A 21,875-nucleotide genomic window follows, 5' to 3' on the forward strand; every position below is an offset into this window, starting at 1 on the left:
CAGTGGTGTCAGCCGATCTCAACTTTGGAGAAGATGTCCCTACACTGGACTACCTTTGCAGGTACGTCGCACATTGATGTGATGCTGAAAGCAATGCAGCCTTCCAGGTTATTGAGAAATAAGTGGTGCTATCTAGTGAGCGAAAGAATCTGAAATCAACTATCCTCGAATATTCTAAGTTTTTGGCTCACCTTGGTGAAATAAATTGTAGTCAAAACACCTCTATTTTCATTAATTTGGAGCTTTCCTAACTCATGCGTTTGTGGGAATTGAGGCTAGCCTGCCGCCTTTGCGTACACTTTCCCGCTTATTTCTGCCGTTCTCATGTCCCGACATGACTCCCCTCCTCCGTTGTCTGCCGCGCTGGGAGGGCGAGGAGTGACATTTAACCCCTCTCATCCGGTAGCGGATGTCGACTGTGGCGCAGCGCACAAAGTCTCCAGCGAGGTTTCGCGTGCGCACGTAAGGAGTGAGTCACATTTCTCCGGGACAGCTTACGGTGAGCACGCATTTCCTTTTAAGTCCGTCGACTCTTGTTTGGGGCTCAACGGTCTTCACTGAAGGTGCCTCGCACCCAAGGCAAATGCTCACCTTTTGTTGCCCCTTTGCGTGCGCTCGGCCAAAGAGCGGTACGGTGTCCTAGTGCCAAGCTACTCCGACCCTTATCTCTCCAAAGCCAACGCGAGCGCCTTTGCCCTCGCTTCAACAACCGGGCCTTGGTCCTGGTGTCTCCGTGAATCACTTTTACCACGAAGACGTGCTCACGGCACCATGTGTAATTCTTCTCGCTCGTGAAGAGGATAAGCCAATTTGCTTTCCCACCGCACCTTTGCAACGGGCTCTGTACTGCGTTTTGGTGTTGCCGCAGGCAATTAAATTTTGGGACTTTGAGCAGTATCGTGTTCTTGCCACGGCAATGGTTAATGCGTGCCCTGTGGCTCGCTGAGACCGGACCCATGCTAGTGGCCGCACTCCTTCGGGATACGTGCACACTACACTGCCGCCCAACGCGGTATCGAAAGCTCTAAGCTTTTGACTGTACATAGCGAGTCAGTGCCTCGTGTCTTCACCACCCCCTAAGGCGGTGAAGACACGAGGCACCTATCCACTCCCTTTGGAGATTGCGTGTCGTTTCAAAATGGGCCTCTTGCCCTACCCGAACGGTACGCACAAGCGCCTCTGACTGCTAATGCGCCCTTCGGCATGCATGGCAGTTCATCGGCACAGCACTCCCAATCGGTTCCCTGCAGAATTGATCGGGCGCAGGCATTGGCCCTCGCCGACTTTTGCTTGCCGTCAGTCGTGCCACCAACACTTCGAGCAGGCGCCTCAATTGTCGACGGTAGCTGCACCAAGTGTGCATTTTGTTCGACAACAGGCTAATCTTACAAGGAGCCTCTTTTGCTCTGGGAGTGGCGCGCAGGGCGGTGGTCCGTTTGAAACCGCCCCACTGATCGAGCTGGGCGACTGCTCACCTTCGCTCGACCGTGCCGCTAACGCGCCAATGGCTTCTTAGAAAGCCGGTGCGACGACGTAGACGTTGCTGCAGAACATCGTGCAGATCCAAGCACTCTCGGGAGCTGTGCAAACGCTTTCGGCTGGTCCGAAAAGCGGTCACCCTGCTGTTATGTTGCATTTGCCAACCTACAGAGGATACGGTGATTAGCTCACCGCCCGAGATTACCTCGACTCTCCGTCACGCTATCAAAGAGCAACGGGTTTGGATGATCAAATGGTGCTCGAACGTGTTGTTCCAGCTGCACTGACTGACACGGCAGCGAGATGGTATCAGCTTACCAGTTACTATGCAGCAACCTTCGAGGAGTTTCGTCCGAGCTTTTTGCGCGAATTCCTACCCGCTGACTATGAAAGTAGGATGCTGCGAGAGCTTGAGCTCCGTACACAAACTCCTGACGAGTCTTTACCGGAGTATGTACGTGCGATGAACGAACTTATTTCTATCGCTCAGCCCCGAGCCTCAAACGAGGAGAGCGTCGAACAGGTGATATGGCAGGCACATCCGACTTTTTCGCCATACCTGCGCGACGGCCGCTTCCGTGATTTGGAGAAGTTGGCTGCTGAAGCAAAGCTCATTCAAGGCGACCTTTTCGCCGCACGTGCCTATCTACCGCCGCCGCCAGCCAGCGATGCCCTTGAGCTGTGCTGCGCTTGAAGAGGAGCCATGAACTTTCTCCAACGGCAACAGTCTCTCAGCGCCGCCTTCGCAGCTGCCACCAGCTCTCCGTGAGAGTTGAGGGATCACGCTCTTGATCCCTATTCGCATGAAGGGCAGGCAGCCTGCGCTGCACCACCTGAACCCTCCACACAAGGACGCTTTTCGACTTAACGCAATGTGGGAGGTGATGCTCGCAGAAACATATCCTGCGATAACGTACAGCCGATCACGACAGCTAGAGGCTGCTCCGTCTAGGAAAACAGACCGTGATGGAGTGCGCTGTTACCACTGCCATGAACGAGGGCACATAGCAAGGGAGTGCACCGGATCCAGGTCTCCTGCGAGGCAGGGAAACAAGTTTGTGGGTTGTTCGTGAATGCACGAGCGACCGAACCTTCGCTTCTTCCCTCTGCGTGCAGGGCAAGCACTTTTCTTGCTGACAAGCGCGCGCCGTTCAATCCGGTCAATATTGCCGGCCGTGAATTTTCAGCTTTGCTGGACACGGGCGCTAGCACCTCGTTCGGCGAACAGGTGTTGTCCCACTTGCAGAAGCACTCAGCGCGCTTGTGGGACAGCCCGACATTTACCCTTGCAAAAGGCGTGGTCCATTCGGCAGGCGCTGCAAGGTTGACTGTCAGATGAGATGAAATGAGACGATGCCGTCTTGTTCATCTTCCAGGGCTCAATATTCCAGTGATTCTCAGTCAGGACTTTTTCCTTAAAACCAGTATCGTTGTGGATATTGCGAATGGTGGTTTTCGTGATGGCCCGTTTTGCCAACTCAGGCCGTTCATCAGCCCGCCGGCGCTTACCATTGCCTTTGCCGCAGAAGCGTCGGAAACATGCCCTCCGGTGAGTTCGGGGCCAAGCCCCTGCTTAACGCATTTGCCCTCTTACAGTCCCCTTCGTGAACGAAAGGCGCGGCACGAACCGTGTCGCCCGCACACTTCGAGGTCGTACCCTGGCGTTTTGCGCTCGTCGGCTCGAAACACCTGTGTGGATCGACCAACACGACACGAAGAGGCACTACATCTTTTGGTCGCCAGCCCGACTCAGTTGGATGATACACAGAGGGCTCGTCTGTCGACACTGTTACGTCATTACAACGAGCACTGCCAGTGCAGTGATGCCACCAGATTGATCAGCTAAAGAGGCTGTTGAACTTTTGCAGCGCTATTTCGAGCATGACGCTTGTCCAAAATTTCTAGCTAGTTTGTCAGGCATGGGTGCATACCTTGTGAAAAAACAACTCAAGCTTGCCAAACAAACCACTCTTCACTCCTTTTTTTTTTTTCTTCTACTCATTCTCATGAGTAAGGTGAGGTTTGTGCAATTTAAATAAATGTCTTGATTCACTAAACAAGTGTACTTTGCTTAAATGATACTTCTGATAAATGGAGCAGTTTTATGGATCCCCTTTGAGTTCCATTTAAGAGGAGTCCACTGTACGCATGTTCCAGTTGGCATCAATGCGCAAGCGCAAACAACTGATTCTCTAGACATCTGCAACTCTTCAACATATGTCTGTGCGTACAACATTTGTACATATATTTATTGTCATTTCATGACGAGTCGCTCAATAAAAATATTGCAACACGGTCACCTTCCCCCGCATGCTTCACATAACGACGATTCTCAGGTACATGGGATCTGCCGAATGTTTTTTTTATTATTACATGCAAGAAACATATTATAACGTGCAAGAGACAAGTACAAATTTTGACAACTGAAGATAGGGGTGCACTTGTTATGAGAGTACATTCGTTATTTGAACAAGTATGATAATTGACAGGAAAACCACCATGAAACGAAACACCGAAACAGCGAGAAGTCACTTTTGGGCTTTTAATCCACTGGAGGCTTCCGCAAGAGGCAATCTACCGGTTGTGACGGTGAGGCCAAAGGCTCTTCGACCGGACAATCACCGGCCACTCAGAAAATGGTTATCTTTCACAATTTTTCAAATGGTAGCACAATATTTATTATATGCTGTTTGTTGGTTATATTCTCCACTGTGTGGACATAGTTGTCTGTTGTTGAAGCAGTTTGATAGTGTGTTTCTTTAGCGCCAAGGAGCCCACGTTCAGAACTTTTTCTACATATGGCATCGAAACCCTTTAGTCTCACCTACAGGCTACCTAGCGGGCTCATTTCCTTCGTCAGATAAATGTTTTTATTATTTTTTTTTTGTCAAATGAAATTTGGTGGAATTGGAGAGCTGCCTCAAAAATGGCCACTTTACTATTCCAGGTCTGTATTCGATTTGTATTCATTTCACTTCTGAAGCACATTCAGACAACCTTTGTCAATCGTAATGCGAGTGAAACTGCTAACTTGTGCCGAACCCAGAGTTGCCAGTTCCACTTTTAATAATAAGATCTGGGCTTTTTTTTTTTTTTTCGGTGAGTCTTTTGTAGAACTTTCCTGTCTTTTGCAGCATTTTTGAGGGTTTATTTGCATGATCATCACCAGCCTGACTACACCCGCTGCAGGGCAAACGCCTCACCCATGATCTGCCAATTAACCCGGTTTTGTGCTTTCTGCTGCCATGTTACACCTGTGACCTCATCGACCCACATAACTTTCTGTCTCCCCTTCGTACATTTGCTTTCTCTGGGAATACAGTCAGTTACCTTCAATGACCAGCGTTTATCCTGCCAACGTGCTACATGCCCAGCCTTTGTCCGTTTCTTCTTCCTGATTTCAACTATGATATCCTTTAACCCCGGTTCATTTCCTAACCCACTCTGCTCTCTTCTTGTCTTTTAAGGTTACACCTATATTTTCCTTTCCATCACTTGCTGCACTGTCTTCAATTTAAGCTGAACCCTCTTTGTAAGCCTCCACGTTTTTGCTCTGTATGTATCAGCAAGATGCAACTGTTATATACTTTCCCCTTGAGGGTTAGTGGTAGGTCACCGTCCACAATTTCAGAATGCTTGCCGAATGTGATCCACCCCATCCTCATTCTTCTATTTATTTCACTTGCATGGTTCGGCTCTGCGATTACAACCTGTCCTAAGTAGACATATTCCTTTACAACTTCCAGCGTCTCTCCATCAATTGCGAAGCGCTGTTTTCTGACGACACTGTTGCACATTACTCTAGGTCTGCAAAAAATATATGCACGAAACTACTTTTCTGCTTTCAGTGTCCAGTTCAATAATCATGAGCTGCGATTCGTCTCCCAAGTTACTCTTCAAGGCAATGTCATCAGCGAATCGCAGTTACAAAGATACTCTCCATTAACTCTTATCCTTAACTCTTCCCAATCGAGGGTCCTGAAAACCTCCTGTAAACACACATTGGAGAGATCTTATCTCCTTGCCTTACACCCCTCTTTATTAAAATTCTGTCACTTTCTTTATAGAGAAATATGGTGACGGTAGATCCACTGCATATTTCTTCCAATATATTTATGCGGGGTTCTTGTACGCCCTGATCTTGTAGTGCCTGCTTTACTGCGAATATCTCGAATGAGTCAAATGCCTTCTCGTAATCTATGTAGGCTATGTATAGGGCTTGGTTGTATTCCATGCCTCTATCCCCTGATTGATAGTATGGATATGATCTATTGTTGAATACCTAGTACAAAATCCTGCTTGATCCTTTGGTTGATTGAACTCTAATGTTGCCTTAATTCTATTAGCTATTATTTTTGTAAATAGTTTGTAAAAAACGGACAGTAAGCTGATCGGCCTGCAATTTTTCAAGTACTTGACGTCTCCTTTCTTATGGATTACGATTATGTTGGCGTTCTTCCAAGATTCTGGTACCCTTCCCATCAAGACACAATTCATATATACGGTGGGTACTGTTTCTCGCACAATTTCTCCACAATCTTTCAGGAGGTTCGTTGTTACCCTATCCTTACCAGCGGCTTTGCCTCTTTGCATTCCTTCTAGGGCCTTCCTTCCTTCCCCTGTAGTTACTGGTAAGATGTTGAATTCCCCTGTACTATCATTGTTTCTCATGATATCATCCAGGTTGCTTCTGCTTCCGTCCGTCCGTCCGTAGAACTTCTGCCTACGCACAAGTTTGCTTTCGCAGCTATTGGGCTTCTGCCGCTTTTTACAGCCAGCTCAATTCTTTTTATGTTATACCTCCTGATGTCGTTTACCTTACGCTTATGGATTAACTTCAAGAGCTCCACAAGCTCTATTTTATCGTTTGCATTTCAGGCTTTCATAGTTTGTCGTCTCTTAGTAAGATTTTTCATCTCTTGAGGTAGTTTGCTAGTAACCTGTCTAGTAACTGTAACTCCAAATTCCATTGCACACTCTTTGATGACACTAGTAAGATTATTGTCCATTGCGTCGACGCTAACATCGGTTATCTTGTTCAGCGCCTCGAATCTATTCTGAAGCAATACTCTGATTTCCTGTTCTAGCAAATACAGTTATTTAGTGATCATCACATTTGCCAACAGCCCATTTGTTTGCTCATTGCACTTTTGGTGGTATTGAGTAGTTAAGTGTTGAAGTCTTACATATATTGACAGAATGAACAGGGAACATTAATCATGCACTGCACAATGAGTATTCTGCCAAGTGGAGCCTACATATCTTGGAGACAACACTAAGTAGTCTAAAAAGTAAGTGTTTTGGTTCACAGTTGCAGATATATTCACAGTTGCGGATATTTTTACAGGTTTGGTTGCTGCCAGCGGCAAGTTGTCTTTTCATGCACTTTTCTTGATTCATGTTTACATTGGAATTAAATCTGACATCCCCCACACATCCATTGGCATCATTGTCTATTGGTTCTCACTCATACTGTCAAGTAAAAGGAAACCAGCCCTTAAACTTTCACTTCTTTTTTCACACAGTGCGCTTCCCTTATAAAGCGGTTCAACTGCAGTAGCGAACAATTGATTCTACCATGAGCCATCATTTTTCTTTCTGGCTGTTGTAAGCTTAAATATAATACAAAAGCCTCATAGATGTCAATGAAATTCATGTTATTCCCCTCACCAGCGTCATCACATCGTTGGCCAAGTCCCGTGCCAGGTCAGCGGTCACAAAGCAGGCCAGGCCGCTCATGGCTGTGCCCGAGTCATACATGCTCTGACTGTTCAGGTCCTGCCAAACACAAGGCCAACTTTATTGGAAAGCCACCCCACACCAGCCACTGTGCAACCCGCAGAATGAACAGAAGCAGCTTACTTTTCGAATCATGTTGGTGGTTAGCATGAGGACATCGGTGCCTTCGTGAAAGCTTTGTGATGCAGCCAGGTAACCAATTCGCTGCGGACAAGAAAAGAAATAGTCTGCAGTAAAAGCTTGTTAAATCAACAGACATTAGGAAGGCAAACAGATTGTCCTGGTTTCAGCTTTATATGTCAAAGACTGTAACAAATTTTGTTGTGAAATCTTTTGTGTTCATTAAGAGCTTGTGGTCTGTGCAATTTGGACTGTGCAGTTTTTTTTATTTCTTCTGGCCAAGTGTCAAAATTAGGACAAGCACAAATTTAAATGTACCTTTTTTGTTATTCCTAACCTGTAAAAATAGGCTCCTAAAGCAAAAAAAATGTCCTTTCTCGTGATGTGCTATGAGAGAAATTTTCCAAATAATCTTTTTTTTTCTTTTTGTTAGTCATAATATAAAATTTTTTTTAAATTATAGGTTCAGTCTATTAAGAAGGAATTTAGGCTTAACCTGAAAAAATTTGATCGTGATTCATAGGAGAGTTTTGTAGAAAAGGGACATCAATATTGGAAAATATTAAAAAAAAACTGATTGTAAGAGAAACACGACTATGTTTAAAAAAGTCAGAGCTTTGCGACAAAGGTGAATCAATGAATGCGATAGCAACAAATTGGAAGGTCATGCCATGAATGAAAAGCAGATCAAAACATGCCCTGCCCTTCTCACACACAAATGACGCACGAAACGTACTCACAGGTACAGATGCACACACGTCTCAGTTGTTGCTTCACTGTGTCTGAAAAGCGGGCTTTTCGAAAACAGAGACTGCAATGATTGCAGTGACCTTTGTGCACCCGGTCACTACAAAAGAATTGTTCCAGCTAAGGCCCGAGGCCAGCCAATACTTACGATCCTCCCCTCCTCCCCACCATGAGATAAGGACCCACAAGGGGGCGTCACTCCCCTCCTTTAAGCGGAGCATAGCACGCGTGGGAGATTAGAGTGCACGCCGCTGTGCGATGCGATGGAACGCGCTCATTGCGCCATCTTGCTGGTAATCCCCCCCCCCCCTCATAATTCCTCAGAGATGCCAGCGAAAAATAGCTTGCCGTTTGAATGGTGAAGAGCGTGTTCTTCGGTGGCTCAGTGGTTAACGCTTCACACTCGCGAATGAGGGGACCCAAGTTCCATACCGTGCGCCAGACTCTTTTTCTGTTTTTTTTTTCTTGCATTTTCATATATACAGATACGTATACATATACGGTGAGTGACGGCGAGTGACAGCGACACCGGCAACAAAATTCAGCCGAGAGTGTCTATATATTTGCTATCGCAATAAAACACGTTCAGAACGTGCTCACAACATGAGAAATAATTAGGCTAAAAAAGCATTTTAGAGAGAAAACTTGTAAGCGGGAAGTATTAAAATGGTAGGAAGTCATATCTAGCTATAATTCTTATTTAGGAATGCATACATACAGAAGTAACGATAGAATAGAGCCCATGAATCTGTTAAGAGAGACTGTGTCTGGTGCCATTCTTATGGCATATTTGATTGGGCATTTTCAGGCGCTCTGGAGCATTCTGAAAAGTGGTTGCACCTTCGGTTGGTGGAATTTGAGTACTCGGACTACCTTCGGTTGGTTCTTCCACAGCGTCAGCCTCCGACTCTGAGCACTCCCGACCGCTCTAACTTTGAAGTGAGAGCGTGGCGCAATCTGACCAGGAGGACAGATCACATGACACAAGCCAGCTATTCACGCGGCTGCTGGCAGGTGAACGAGGTGAAGAGCCCGAGCATTCATTTCGGAAAGGGGTATCGTCGGGCGCGTATTACTTCGTACACACGCCTTGTTAATCGCGTTTTGGCGCGTGTGTGGGGCGAATTCACATCTACGAAGCCATAAATGCACGGTGTTGATAATGAGGCGGTAGCGAAGGCAGAGGAAACGTCAATGTTGTCGTTACACCCGCTCGCAGGAGCCTCATGATATACCTTGAAGGTAGCAGCTCGAATGAGGATGATCGCCAGATTTATGCGCTGTGCTTGTGGAGATAGGTTTGCACTAGGCTTACCTACTATGCGCAACCGTGTAGGGATGCGACGTCCTCCACTGTTGCTGCGTGCGAAGACGTTGCGGCCGGGTTCGTCGATTTCTCCGGCACGGCGCAAAAACCACGCACGAGGCAGGATAACAACAACAACGGGTTCATTAACCAAGGATGCAGCACAGTGCGAGACTCACAGGCTTGCAGGCCGTATAGGAAACTCCGCAAGACCGAGCAAGTACGCTTGTCTAGGGTGCGACGACTCCCGCACAAAGGCAGAAGTAGAACGCACGAACGAGAAGCCGCCTGCTTAGCAGCGCGTCAACCCCTCGTGAAGGCCTGAGAGCATCTGCCGCGACGAGCGAATAGTCGGGCGCAACACAGCTCGTAGGAGAGGAGGATATCACGCGCGCCCAATGGGAAATGGCGCTGCGTTGTGACGCAGGCCCGCGCAGCGCACCAGAGTAGCGTGCCCGGACATGCCAGAGCGGGAAGAAGCCGACGGTTGACTGGCCCAGACCAAGAGGCCCCCTGGCAGCCATCTTGGCGGATGCCAGTGCTTATGCGCGCCTGGGCTACGCTGTTGGCGCGCGTGCAGCAGCTGGGAACGAGGCGCCAGGTAGGAGGGCGCTCTCGATTCCCACATCCCCCCGTCCTAAGACCGAGGCCGCCCTAAAGACGCCGTAATAACAGTATCCACCGACACCGAAAAACTGAGGTCCAGGTCCATGCCGTCCAGGAGATCGTCGGGCGCCCCGGTGTCTTCGTTCCGCGGCGTCTCAGCAGGAACCTGGGGCTGCGGGAGGGCAGCGGACACCGCAGCAGCGATGGCCGACTTGAATGAAGAGTCCGTGACGAGCGCCGCCACGACCGCCTGAACGGAGTCGGTCGACAGGGCAGGTTGAAGGCCCGGGCTAGGCGGCACCGCCGGAGTGGACATGACCGCAGGGGCACCGCCGGACTTCGCTCGGTGAACCCTCGAACGGAGGTGGGTAGCCTCGTGCACCAGCAGGACACCAAAAGCGTCGCAGTAGGAGGCCTCAGGCGGCATCGAGGCACGTCCGGAAGCGTCGAGCAGGTCCGAAAGGGGTGCGTCCGCGGAACGGACGCGGGACAGACTCGGGGTCTAACCCCACCCAGACATTGCGTTGCTTGGACCAGCGACGAGTCGACACAAAGGCGACCGGGGCCTCAGTGCCATGTTGGAATGTCCACGTAGCGACTTCACGACGAGGCGGTGTCTTGTTACCCGGGGCCGGGGGAGAATTCGACGGAGGCGGCATGGACGCAGCCGGTGCCTGCGGAACGACCGAGCGCGCGGCTTGTCTCCCGGGCTTTTTCTTGGAAGAACGGGTCATCGAGGAGGACATAACGAATGCTGAGGTGTCTGTGAAAAGCATAAACGCACTGAAGGTGCGGTCCCAGAGGCGCGACAAGCTGGCCCAATAAAGAGAGCCTACTCTGTCGGATTGAAGGTTGCATGAGCCAATAGGGCGCACGCTTCCCTTCTCCCGCCGACTATGCGGAAGATACCCAGTGAGAGAGTGAGCCACCGGGAAAGAGCTTTTCTCTTTCGAGCAGCCGGGAGTGCTAGGAACTGGGTGGATATTCTGCGCGCAGCACGTGTAATGGTGTTCCTAGGGAGAAAGCTCGCCAGGTAGCCGTTACTGTTGCTGCTGGATGGGTTCTCGCACAGCAGCTATAAATCTCCGCTTCCTTACATGGAAGGGATAACGTCCCGCTACATGCCAGGGGCGAAATCAGCCTAAGTACGTTATCGCCGGTTGTACCAGTGGCGTGGTTTAGAACCAGCCTTATACCGATTTCCTTGCGGTTCGGTGACAGCCTCCCCCTCCCCGAAGTCGTTGCTGCGGGCAACGAAAGGTTTGAGGTCAGAGACGTTAACTGGACCACTGACTGGTCTCTCTTGGAAGTCAGCCAGCTTGCATACCAGGGGCAACACTTTGGTGTGCACTCGGTATGGGCCCAGCCATTTGGCCGAAAGGGAGGCCGAGATGCCTTTGGCGGCGTCACTCAAGACGTGATTGCGCCTGAGGACGAGATCGCCGACATCGTAACGGACATCCCGATGCGACCGGTCGTATTGAGCCTTCTGACCAGCTCGCGCTTTCGCCAGGTTGGAACGCGCTAGGTTGAGGGCCGCGTCCATCCGTGAGCGCAGTTCCGCCGCGTAGCCAGACGGGCTGACCTTTGCAGCGCTTGCCCCGCCGCCACCCCGTAGGACGCGGTCCATGGGGTTAGGCAGCTTTTTCCCGAAGTTGAGGAAAGCGGGCTTGTACCCTGTCGAGCGATTGACCATAGACCGCAAGGAGAAGCCGATCTCGTTAAGACAAGCATCCCAATCCCTGTGTTGCTGCGTAAAGGCTGTCAGCAAAGGCTTGAGGTTCCGGTTGATCAGCTCGGTCGGGTTGGCCTGCGGGCGATACGTGGTTGTTTTATGGTGCTTAATGCCAAAGGCAGCACACGCATCCACAAACACCTTGACCGTGAAATAGGACGCATTGTCCGTGATCAATTCCGCCAGAAAGCCAAAGCAGGTAAAGACCTCGGTCAACTTGTCCCAGATTACGCATGCCGTTAACTTCCGAAGGGGAAACAGTTCGACCCACTTCGTGAAGTGATCTGCAACAGCCAGGAGAAAAACATGGCCTCTCCGGCTTCTTGGGAAAGGTCCCATAATGTCACAGGTTGTGACCTGCGAAGGTTGTTGGCTGTCGATCGGCTGCATGAGCCTGGGAGGCTTGCCCCCGCGAGGCTTTACGCATTGGCACATGCGGCATGAGCGGGCGTAGTGAAGGGCGTCGTGCTTCATGCCAGGCCAGGTAGCGCAGCGGCACAACTTTTGAAAAGTCTTAAGGCCGCTCGCGTGTCCGGCCAACCGCGAGTCGTGGAAATAACCTAAGCTGGCTTTCCTTAGACTGCGGGGTATCACCACCTTGAAATACTCCTGGGGAGCTTCTTTAGATGGCACGTAGCGCAGGAGAACGCCGTCGGCATCAAGCAGGTACGAGTCGAACGTGCCCGCATCAATACCAGCCTGCGTACGGCACTTGGCGCAGATAGCAATACCAGCTGTCTGTTCGCTCCCGGCAGCTTGACCACCACGCTCCGCTTGGGAGCTCAGCTCTTTGAGCTCGTCAACAATGTGTTGACAAAACGGATCGTCCTGCTGTGCCTTGAGCAGCTCCCCTCTGCTGAAGACGATACCGTTGGATGTGACAGGGTCTACCAGGTATGCGTCCTCACCCGAGGCTGTAGACTCGAAAGTCACTTCGGCATCGAGGTTCGCGCCTTTCGACCCTTTGGAGCCAGAAGGCCCGGGGCCTACTTGATGCGATTGCTCTCGGGAGTGGCGGACACAAGTGTCGGGCGCCGAAAAGGGGGCACGCGACAAGGCGTCAGCCACGACGTTCGAACTCCCTTTTCGGTAGCGCACAACAAAGTTGCACCGCTGCAAGGTCAACGCCTAGCGCGCAAGGCGGCCCGAGAGCTCGTGCAAGTGCTTAAGCCAGGTGAATGCCATGTGGTCCGTTTCCACCATGAATGGCACGCCGTCGACATAGCAGTCGAACTTCCGGAGAGCAAAAACTATAGCGAGACATTCCCTTTCAGTGACGCTATAGTTACGCTCGGCGGCGTTAAGTGACCGGCTCGCAAAGGCGACTGCCCGGAAGACGCTGTCGTTCTCTTGAAGCAGTACCGCGCTGAGACCCAGGTCGCTCGCGCCCGCTTGGACAACGAACTCCCTGTTCAGGTCGGGCAGCTTTAACACGGCTGTGGCCACTAGAGCTTCGGAAAGCGCCTTGAAGGCTCGCTCTTGTTCTGGCCCCAGGCTTCATCGTGCCGGCTTTTTCAAAAGTGCAGTCAAGGGCGCTTGGAGGGCCGCACAGTTTGGGATGAACTGTCGATAGTAGTTCACCATGCCCAAAAAGCGCCTCAGGCCCTCAATGTTTGCCGGCGTCGGGTACTCCACAATGGCACGTACCTTCTCCTCGCACGGCAGAACACGACCGCTCTGAATGGTAAAGCCTAATAGTGAGATGCGAGTCTCAGCTATTTGAGCTTTCTTCGGGTTCAAAGTCAACCCGGCGGCACGCAACCTGCCGAGGACATCCTCCAAGTGGTGAAGGTGTTCCTCGAACGTTCGAGAAAAGATGACGATGTCGTCGAGGTACGCCATGGCGTGTTGCCATTTAGCGTCCCCTAGAACGCGGTCTATCAATCTCTGGAACGTAGCTGCAGCTCCAGAACAGCCACACGGCATGCGGGTAAACTTGTACAAACCTCTGTGAGAGATGAACGCAGTTTTCTCCGCGTCAGCCTGCTCCATCTGAACATGTAGGTAACCGTGGCTAGCATCCAAGGTGCTGAAGTAGCAAGCACCGCCTAGAGCAGCCAGGATCGAGTCAACGTTAAACATAGGAAAAGCATCCTTCCTCTTGACCTCGTTCAGCCGGCGGTAGTCCACACAGAGCCGGTGAGAGCCGTCTCTTTTGGGGACCATTACCACCGGTGAACCCCAAGGACTGTTTGAGCCTTGGACAACTCCGGTCTCAATCAACTCATCCAGTGCCTGGTCAATTGCTTTCCTCTTTGCCGCACTAACGGGGCGAGGATTGCATTTCCACGGTTGTGCCTCGCCTGTGTCAAACCGGTGTCTCACCAGAAAGGTGCAACCCGGGCGTTCTGTGAATGTGTCGCTGAAACGTGTCAACAGCGACGACAGGCGTGCTTTCTCGCGTTTCGACAAGCTGTCCGGCAAAGGTGGCAGCGAGCCATTCGATTTGCTGCTTGGCAGAGGGATCACCGGCATAGCCGAGACCTCGTTCACCGCGGCAGCATTATTATGCTCGAGGGAAAGCTGTACACACGGACCGTTTTCCGCCGCGCCGGCCAAAGGACCAGTCTTGGCGTCGGAGGGGGAGACGCGGGCCACGGGGGGCAACGTTTGGTCTCCTTTCCTCCTTCTTCCGCGTGGTGTCCAGCGACTTACTGGCAGCCGAGACCACGGGAGGTGCAGTGAAAGGCCATAGGGCGCCGGAAGGGCCGTCCCTGTAGCCTCCGCTTGCGACGTCAATCACGATACCTGTGCGCGCGAGAAAGTTGCGACCGAAAATCACAGGCACGGAAAGACCAGGGAGATGCAGAAAGCGCTGTCGGCGTGCGCGATTCTCCCAACGCACAACCAACCGCGCAGCGCCGCACGAGGTGGCGGTACCGCTGGCGAGGTGGACGGCAGTGTTGCAAGCGTGAATGCGGACAGAGCGGTCGCGCAAATGAGCCATAACCTATTCGCCGAACAGCGAGATAGAAGCCCCGCTATCCAGCAACGCAGCAAAGTCTCGACCAGCGATCGTAGGGGCGATGAACGGCGCCGGCGTGGCTGGAATGTCATGTCCAGCGCGACACGCCATCGGTGCCAGAAGTTGTATTACCTCCCGTGCTCTCTTACTGCTGCAGCCGCCGGCAAAGGAAAGCTCACTGACGGCTCACCCCGTTTCCCGACGGGTGAGCAGGCCCTTGTGTTGGTCGGGGCGCGTTGCACTTTCGCGCGGTGTGACCACGCTCACGGCAACGAAAGCAGACCGCGCCTTTTCCTCCAACAGGGGGGGATTTTGGCGATCCTTTAGAGCTACGAGGTGTTCGTTCGCTAGCCGCAGTGGGGGCTCCACGATCGGATATCCCCTCGTGCACTGGAGCACGGGGTTTCCGTTCTTGTTCACGCTGCCGGGCAACGGTGGCCGCCCGGGCGTACGAGTACGGGTCCAGAGCGCGGTCCGACACATCGAGCGCGTCTCGGTCTCTCGCGGCGGAGGCCACGTCATGGTTCGGGGATCCACAGTGTGATGAGTCACAACCAGCCCACACGCAACGAGGCTCAAGAGACGCGAACGGCGGGCGATAGGCTTGCGCCGCCAAAATGTCGCCCTGAATACGCTTCGCATCGGATGCCAGCTCGTTAGGTCACGATAATGGGCGCTCCGAAGGTAAGCGGCAAAGTTTGGATGAGCCTGGCGTATAACTCGCTCCACCTTCTCGGCGTCTGATGCCGTAGGATCGGCAAGGAGGTAGAGCTCTGCAAAGCCCGAACGTAATCGAGAAGAGATTCGTCGGGATGCTGTGTGCGAAGCTCTAACTCACGACGCATGCGGCGCTCGTATTCAGGAGGAAGGAATGCGCTACGAAAGAGCGCCCTAAACACCTCCATCGAGCGAGCTTGGTGGCCGACGAGCCGGTACCACCTCGCCGCTTGGGCTGTCAGCGACACGGGCAAAACAGAGCCTAACATAGCGCTGTCGCTCAGCCGCGTAGCCTGCTGCTAGCGGTGCAGCGCATCGAGATACTCTGTGGCACTGATGCAGTCCGAATAACCGCTGTACTCAGGCAGAGGTACCCTTAAGATACTCAGAACGCTTGGCTGAGGGGACTCGGGGTCTCCCTTTAAAGCACAAGGCTGCGAGCGCACCGCTTCCAACAGAACGTTTAGAAGGTGCGCCGCAGTTGCGTGCAGCGGTGACTGCTCCGACGCGGGCGCGGCCGTAACAGATGCGCGCGCCTGTTCCCCAACATGCGCGTCCGACCGAAAAGGGCCAGTACACGGCATGGAGGAGGGTAGGGTTTGCGCTCCGACTGGTGCTTGAGGCCTCAGGCGACTGGCAAACGGGTCGACAGCGGAGCACGGTGGCCCACGTCCGTTGAAAGCGTCGCCCACGCGAGTCTCACGCCAGCGAGCGTCTGTGAAGGTGGCGACGTCGGTTAAGCGAGCAGGCTCACGAACGACTTCGTCAACCCTTTGCGCTCGCGACCACGACGGGTCAGTAAGCGCGTTCCCGCCAACACCTGAGTGCCCCCGATAGGAAGGACAGGGTGCGGCTATTTGAGCTGTCAACCGTGCTGCTGACGGGGAAAGGTCAGCGAGCGGAGACTGCGCCGGGGACGGGCCTGTAAGCGCGTGTCTCGAACAGCTGATGCAGCCCGGTACTGGCTTGGCTAGGACTGCGGTCCTCGTTCAAGCGACTCACATCACTGTAGGGGGCCCCGAAAAAGGGATCTCTCCCGGTGAACGAAAGCAGAGGGTCGCCGAGAGGGCCGTACACTGTGCTATTGCAGCGGTCCGCCTCGAACGAGATCAAGTCCGTCGCCACAGGATCGAACAGGAACGAGTGCCTTGAAGGGGTCTGCTCTAAAGCCATGCCGAAACCAAGTTGGGCGCCAGTTATGCGGAGATAGGTTTGCACTAGGCTTACCTACTATGCGCAACCGTGTAGGGATGCGACGTCCTCCACTGCCGCTGCGTGCGAAGACGTTGCGGCCTAGTTCGTCGTTTTCTCCGGCACGGTGCAGAAACCATGGACGAGGCAGGATAACAACATCGGGTTTATTAACCCAAGATGCAGCACACTGCGACACTCACGGGCATGCAGGCCGTATAGGGAACTCCGCAATACCGAGCAAGTACGCTTGCCTAGAGCGCGACGACTCCCGCACAAGGGCTGAAGTCGAACGCACGAACGAGAAGCCGCCTTCTTAGCAGCGCGTCAACCCCTCGTGAAGGCCTGAGAGCATCTGCCGCGACGAGCGAATAGTCGGGCGCAACACAGCTCGTAGGAGAGGAGGATATCACGCGCGCCCAATGGGAAATGGCGCTGCGTTGTGACGCAGGCCCGCGCAGCGCACCAGAGTAGCGTGCCCGGACATGCCAGAGCGGGAAGAAGCCGACGGTTGACTGGCCCAGACCAAGAGGCGCCCTGGCAGCCATCTTGGCGGATGCCGGTGCTTATGCGCGCCTGGGCTACGCCGTTGGCGCGTGTGCGGCAGCTGGGAACGAGGCGCCAGGTAGGAGGGCGCTCTCGATGCCCACATGCTCTGGAGGTTTTCACTACATCCAGACATTTCAGAGAGAGCAAGAATAACAAAGGTCAGACTAGTCAGAGATGTCCACTGAACTGATCGGCATCACTTGTTGACGCAGCGCAGCAATATTTACCCGGCAGCTTCCTGCGCTTGCTGTGCGGTGGCGCTACAGGTGCGCTGCTATTGGCTGCTCTGAGCGCTCTGAAATCTCCGATGTATTCGGTTGGTTTGCTGCCTCTCACCTCCAATTACGAGCTGCCTCTGCATCTGGCAACTCTGACCCAGACGACCAGAGCGGCCAACCGAATCCGCCACTAAAAAGCTTGGAGCACTCCTACACTCTCGCCGATGCATAGCTTTGCTCCTCAAAGTGGGTATAGTTTTCAGTAATGAAGGAAAAAAAAACACTTTTTGTGGCAACAAGTGCAAAGCGTTGCAAATGAGCCATACAAAGGAGCGAAAGAGACGTTTGCAGACAACCAAAACGGAGCAGCGTAGTTAACATCGTCATAAATTACCGAGACATACAATAATGCCAATAACGACTTTGAAAGTACATTTCAGGTTAGCGCACCGAGTTAGGACAGGGAAATCTTCAACAAAGGTCCCATTGTGCACAAAAACCCAAGAAGCAGAAATTGCGGCTTTTACAGTGCTATGATTACAAAAGTGCAGTATATACATGTCTATCAAAAATGAACATGACGTAACAGACATTTATTTACTCCTTTCTCAACACTTTCAATAATTTACAATTAGGCCTATTCGGGCATTTTTTACAGTCCAGTGAAATGTGATTGAACAACTTTTTACTGCATACAGGTGGCTGTGTACACAACCGGGGTGGTTACGGGCTGCGATTCATGGGCTTTCTACACATGAGAATCTTACAGGGTCTGACAAAAATAAATCACAGATGATTAAAAATAAGCACAGCTTCATAGAAGCACATGATTATCTTTTACACAGGCATATAAATTAGTGATAGTGCAAGCAAAGAAATGATCACCCACATCTAACCCTTTTAGACCACCTGTGAGGACCTGTCAGTAAATGTGTCAAATCAATATATATTATGCTATTTTGAGACACTCAATAATCTACAGCAACCAGTACGATAGCCATGGGAGGGGGGCACACCCTAGGCCAGTACCCCCCGCCCCTCCGTCCCCTTCTTGAAATTTTCTTTCTTCACCATGACATGCTTCACGAAGGTGTCATCAATAAAAATTTCTGCCTACGCCCCCAATATCAACATAACTACAGTAGACTCTCAGTAACGAAACCTGAAGGGACCGGCAAAATATGTTTCATTTAACAGTTCTGTTTACTGAGAGGTTTACATGGGTGCAGAATGCAAGCCCGAAACCAAGCATTGCATAGGCAATAGTTCCGTTTAAGCAGCAGTTCCGTTTAACAGATTCTCGTTTACTGAGAGTCTACTGTAATCATAATTAAGCTCCAACTAAATATCTAATTAAACTGAAGTGATTTATGGTCTGTTCTGGCATAAACAGAATGAAATCCCAGGCTAGAAATATAGTGCAAGTTCATTCTTGGTCAAGTTCATTTTGAGCAAATATTTTTTCGCGTGGCTAGCAGGAAGCGGCGCATTGAACGACTCGACAAATGCGGTAATGACTTCACCAAATTGATAATATGCAAGAGCACAGCACGAAATCAAATCAAATAAATACACACTTATTATACAGGTCAAATTCTTCCACAGCTCGATATATATCCCTCTTCCTTAGCACCTAGCTGGTACAAATATCAAAAACAAGTGATGTACACAATTGTGTGCAGAGCCTGTCAAAGGGTTAAACAGACCCGAAAACAAACACGCCTACCTTGTACGTGAACTTTGTGGAACTCATAACTTCGATAATGTTGAAAGCTGCCCAGCTGATGTCATATCCGAGCATTTGGAGCTGAAAAAAAAAATCACAGAGTATGAGTATGTTCAGCTACTCATCAATGTGATAATTTTGGTGAGTTCATAATTATTCACAATAAAAAATTACTGCCCAATTAAATGTCTTGCACAAACCTACAGTGGCTTCCATGGCCTTACATAAAAGTAGCTACCGTATTTACTCGCATAATGAACACACCTTTTTTTTTTCGAAAAATTTGAGCAAAGTAGAGGTGAATTTATTATGCAGGGCAAATTTTGTGAAAACTTTTTTGGTATGAGGGAAAAAAATCCGGTAATGCAAAGAAAAATTAGGGTACCCTATAGCTATGCCTTTAGGAGTTTGATGCAATAGCAACATCCTGTTCCTAGTGCGTACTTTAAACACTAAGTGCATGAAACTTTCCGAATTTGCTATGCACCCACTACGTGGCCTTAAGAGAATAGGCGCACAAGCGTGTGTGCCTTTTACAGAGGCATAACGGCTTTGAACCACGGAGCCATTATGGTAATCACATATCCTGACGCTCGTTGGTACCACGCATTAATACTGCAGTATTTCATGTTGCATTATAAAGCATGTATAAAGGACACGTGTGTTTGTGAAGCATGAAAGTTACTTTCGCTGCATTTCCAAGCAGAGGAAGTTCTTATCACTGTTTTCACAAGCAGAGGCATGACCATGTGGTAGATCATCCACTTGCCAAGCATATGTCCTGGGTTCGATCCCCACTTAGACCCAAACAACCCCGGTTCAGTCCCCACTGTGTTCCAGGATTTTTTATCATTTATTTTATTTGCATCGTTCTCGATTTTTCTGTCACGCATTACATGATGATTTTTCGCTAACGGCCAACAATGCCGACGCCAGAATTGCTGGGAAACAGGTTTTATAACGTTATGGTATTAAAAACATAGGTCGCTCAGCTTCTTTGCTGCACTTCACTAATCTTCGACGATTGAAGGCGCTATATTCCGCAAGCTGTTCTCGAGTCGCCCGTGCATGCCATAAAAGCGTTTCGCAGCTATTTTTTTATCACAATCGTTTAACCGCAACAGTGGTATTTGCTGTGATCTTGAGGGGCGCCCAGAACCGTACGCTACGACGCCACAACGCACCTTGCCAGCTTCGTCGTAATGACCGCGACGATGCCATTGACATTGTAGCAAGCAACCAACATTGCAGCAATCTACCACTAAGCATCAAAACAAACCGTCGATATCAAGATTAACGACAGATTACGGCAGCTGCCTTGCTTGCAACCAAAGTGAGAATCTGGGATTATTTTGCAGGAATAGTCACAATATTTTTGGTCGACACGTGGTTTCCTTCTGGTTTTCCAGAAACCTGCGATGCGATGACGATGAATGGCCCTTCGCGATAGCCATAGCAGAAGCAAATCCTGTCGTCGTCGCTCGAAAATAGCACGCGTGTGGTTGAGATTTAAAGTTTCGAATTCGCAGGAAGTGGCCGTCGCGTGGCGCGAAAAGTTTCGTGACTTTCGCTTGCTGTGTGCTTGTCAGCTGCGATGTCTCTACATTCGCATCATTTGTGAACCCTGCTGCGGCGCATGGATATTTGAAAATGACTGGGTACATGCTGTACACAGGTAGAAAGGAAAACTATACGGCGGGCCGCAGAGGGTGAAGGGGGGGGGGGGGGGGGGAAGAAGTGAGCCGAGGTGGCCGAGCAGGGTTCGGCATAATAATAAAAAATAGAGGTCCAATGGGCAAGAAGGCACGAGGTGTCCGTTAGTGGGACCGCAGTGGACAAATGTAGGGGGTGCGTTTATTAAATGGCAAAAAAAAAAAACTAATTTTGAGTACTGAAGTTAGGGCTGCGTTTATTAGACGAGTGCGTTTATGTATAAGTAGCACACATCCCCTCACACAGGTTAAGAGACCATGTGGTCCGCATTAATGACCCATGTGAACACTATCCAGGAGGGGTATATAAAATATCCCGTGAAAACTGCTGCACATCATACATAGGAAAAACAGGCAACTTGAAACGACGCATTAAGCAGCTCCAAAATGATGTAGTTAAGGGACATACTGCCACCAACGCACTAGCTGAAGATCACCTTAACACAGGACACAGCATTGATTGGAATTCTGCGACTGTCATAGACACTCTCATCTTGCTTTCCTTTGGAATCATTATTAATCCAGTTGACACCACATGCACATAATCGTACACATGGACATCTACCTGATTCTTACAACAGATCATTGCGCCGCCTACTACACATATTCTTCGTGTGTAGATCACTGCCCCACCTAATACACAATTTTTGGTGAGTTTAATTGCAAGAAAAGTATGCCCCTCCTCAGACAGTTGAACCCTGAACTATATTATTACATTGTTAGCACACAATGTTTTCGCAACATTGCATAAGAATTTGGTGCTACTAGGGTACGATTTGTCGTACACAGTGTGTCTACTTTGAAGAATGCACGAGGTCTGTTAAAAAAGCATCTGACTTTATTATTTTTGCGAGCCTCTGATGGATTTCAAACAAGTGCCCTTCAATCAGCCAGCCTTGAACCTTCGTGCACATGCGTGAATTTTTTCCCACCTGCCAATAGCATCAATCAATGGGACGCTGAGTTTGAGTACGCAGTGCTCTCATCAGTTCTTCATTACAAAGAAAATGACCGAGCAACTGAAGAAGCACTAGTACATCAAATATTGCCAAAAACTAGGCAACA

General features: G+C 50.6%; 1 protein-coding gene across 1 annotated transcript in view; it reads right to left on the reverse strand.

Moving 5' to 3' along the window:
• g (adaptor-related protein complex 3, delta 1 subunit-like garnet) overlaps nt 1-21,875 on the reverse strand; it is a 330,226-nt gene that overhangs the window by 302,036 nt on the left and 6,315 nt on the right. Inside the window, exons 3-5 of the mRNA XM_075875995.1 lie at nt 19,099-19,179; nt 7,342-7,422; nt 7,150-7,257 (exon numbers count right to left, since the gene is read on the reverse strand). Coding sequence (XP_075732110.1) covers nt 7,150-7,257; nt 7,342-7,422; nt 19,099-19,179 — 270 coding nt within the window. The remainder of the gene's footprint in view (nt 1-7,149; nt 7,258-7,341; nt 7,423-19,098; nt 19,180-21,875) is intronic.

Source organism: Rhipicephalus microplus, chromosome 10 (assembly GCF_043290135.1).
Source record: "Rhipicephalus microplus isolate Deutch F79 chromosome 10, USDA_Rmic, whole genome shotgun sequence".
Lineage (NCBI taxonomy): Eukaryota > Metazoa > Arthropoda > Arachnida > Ixodida > Ixodidae > Rhipicephalus > Rhipicephalus microplus.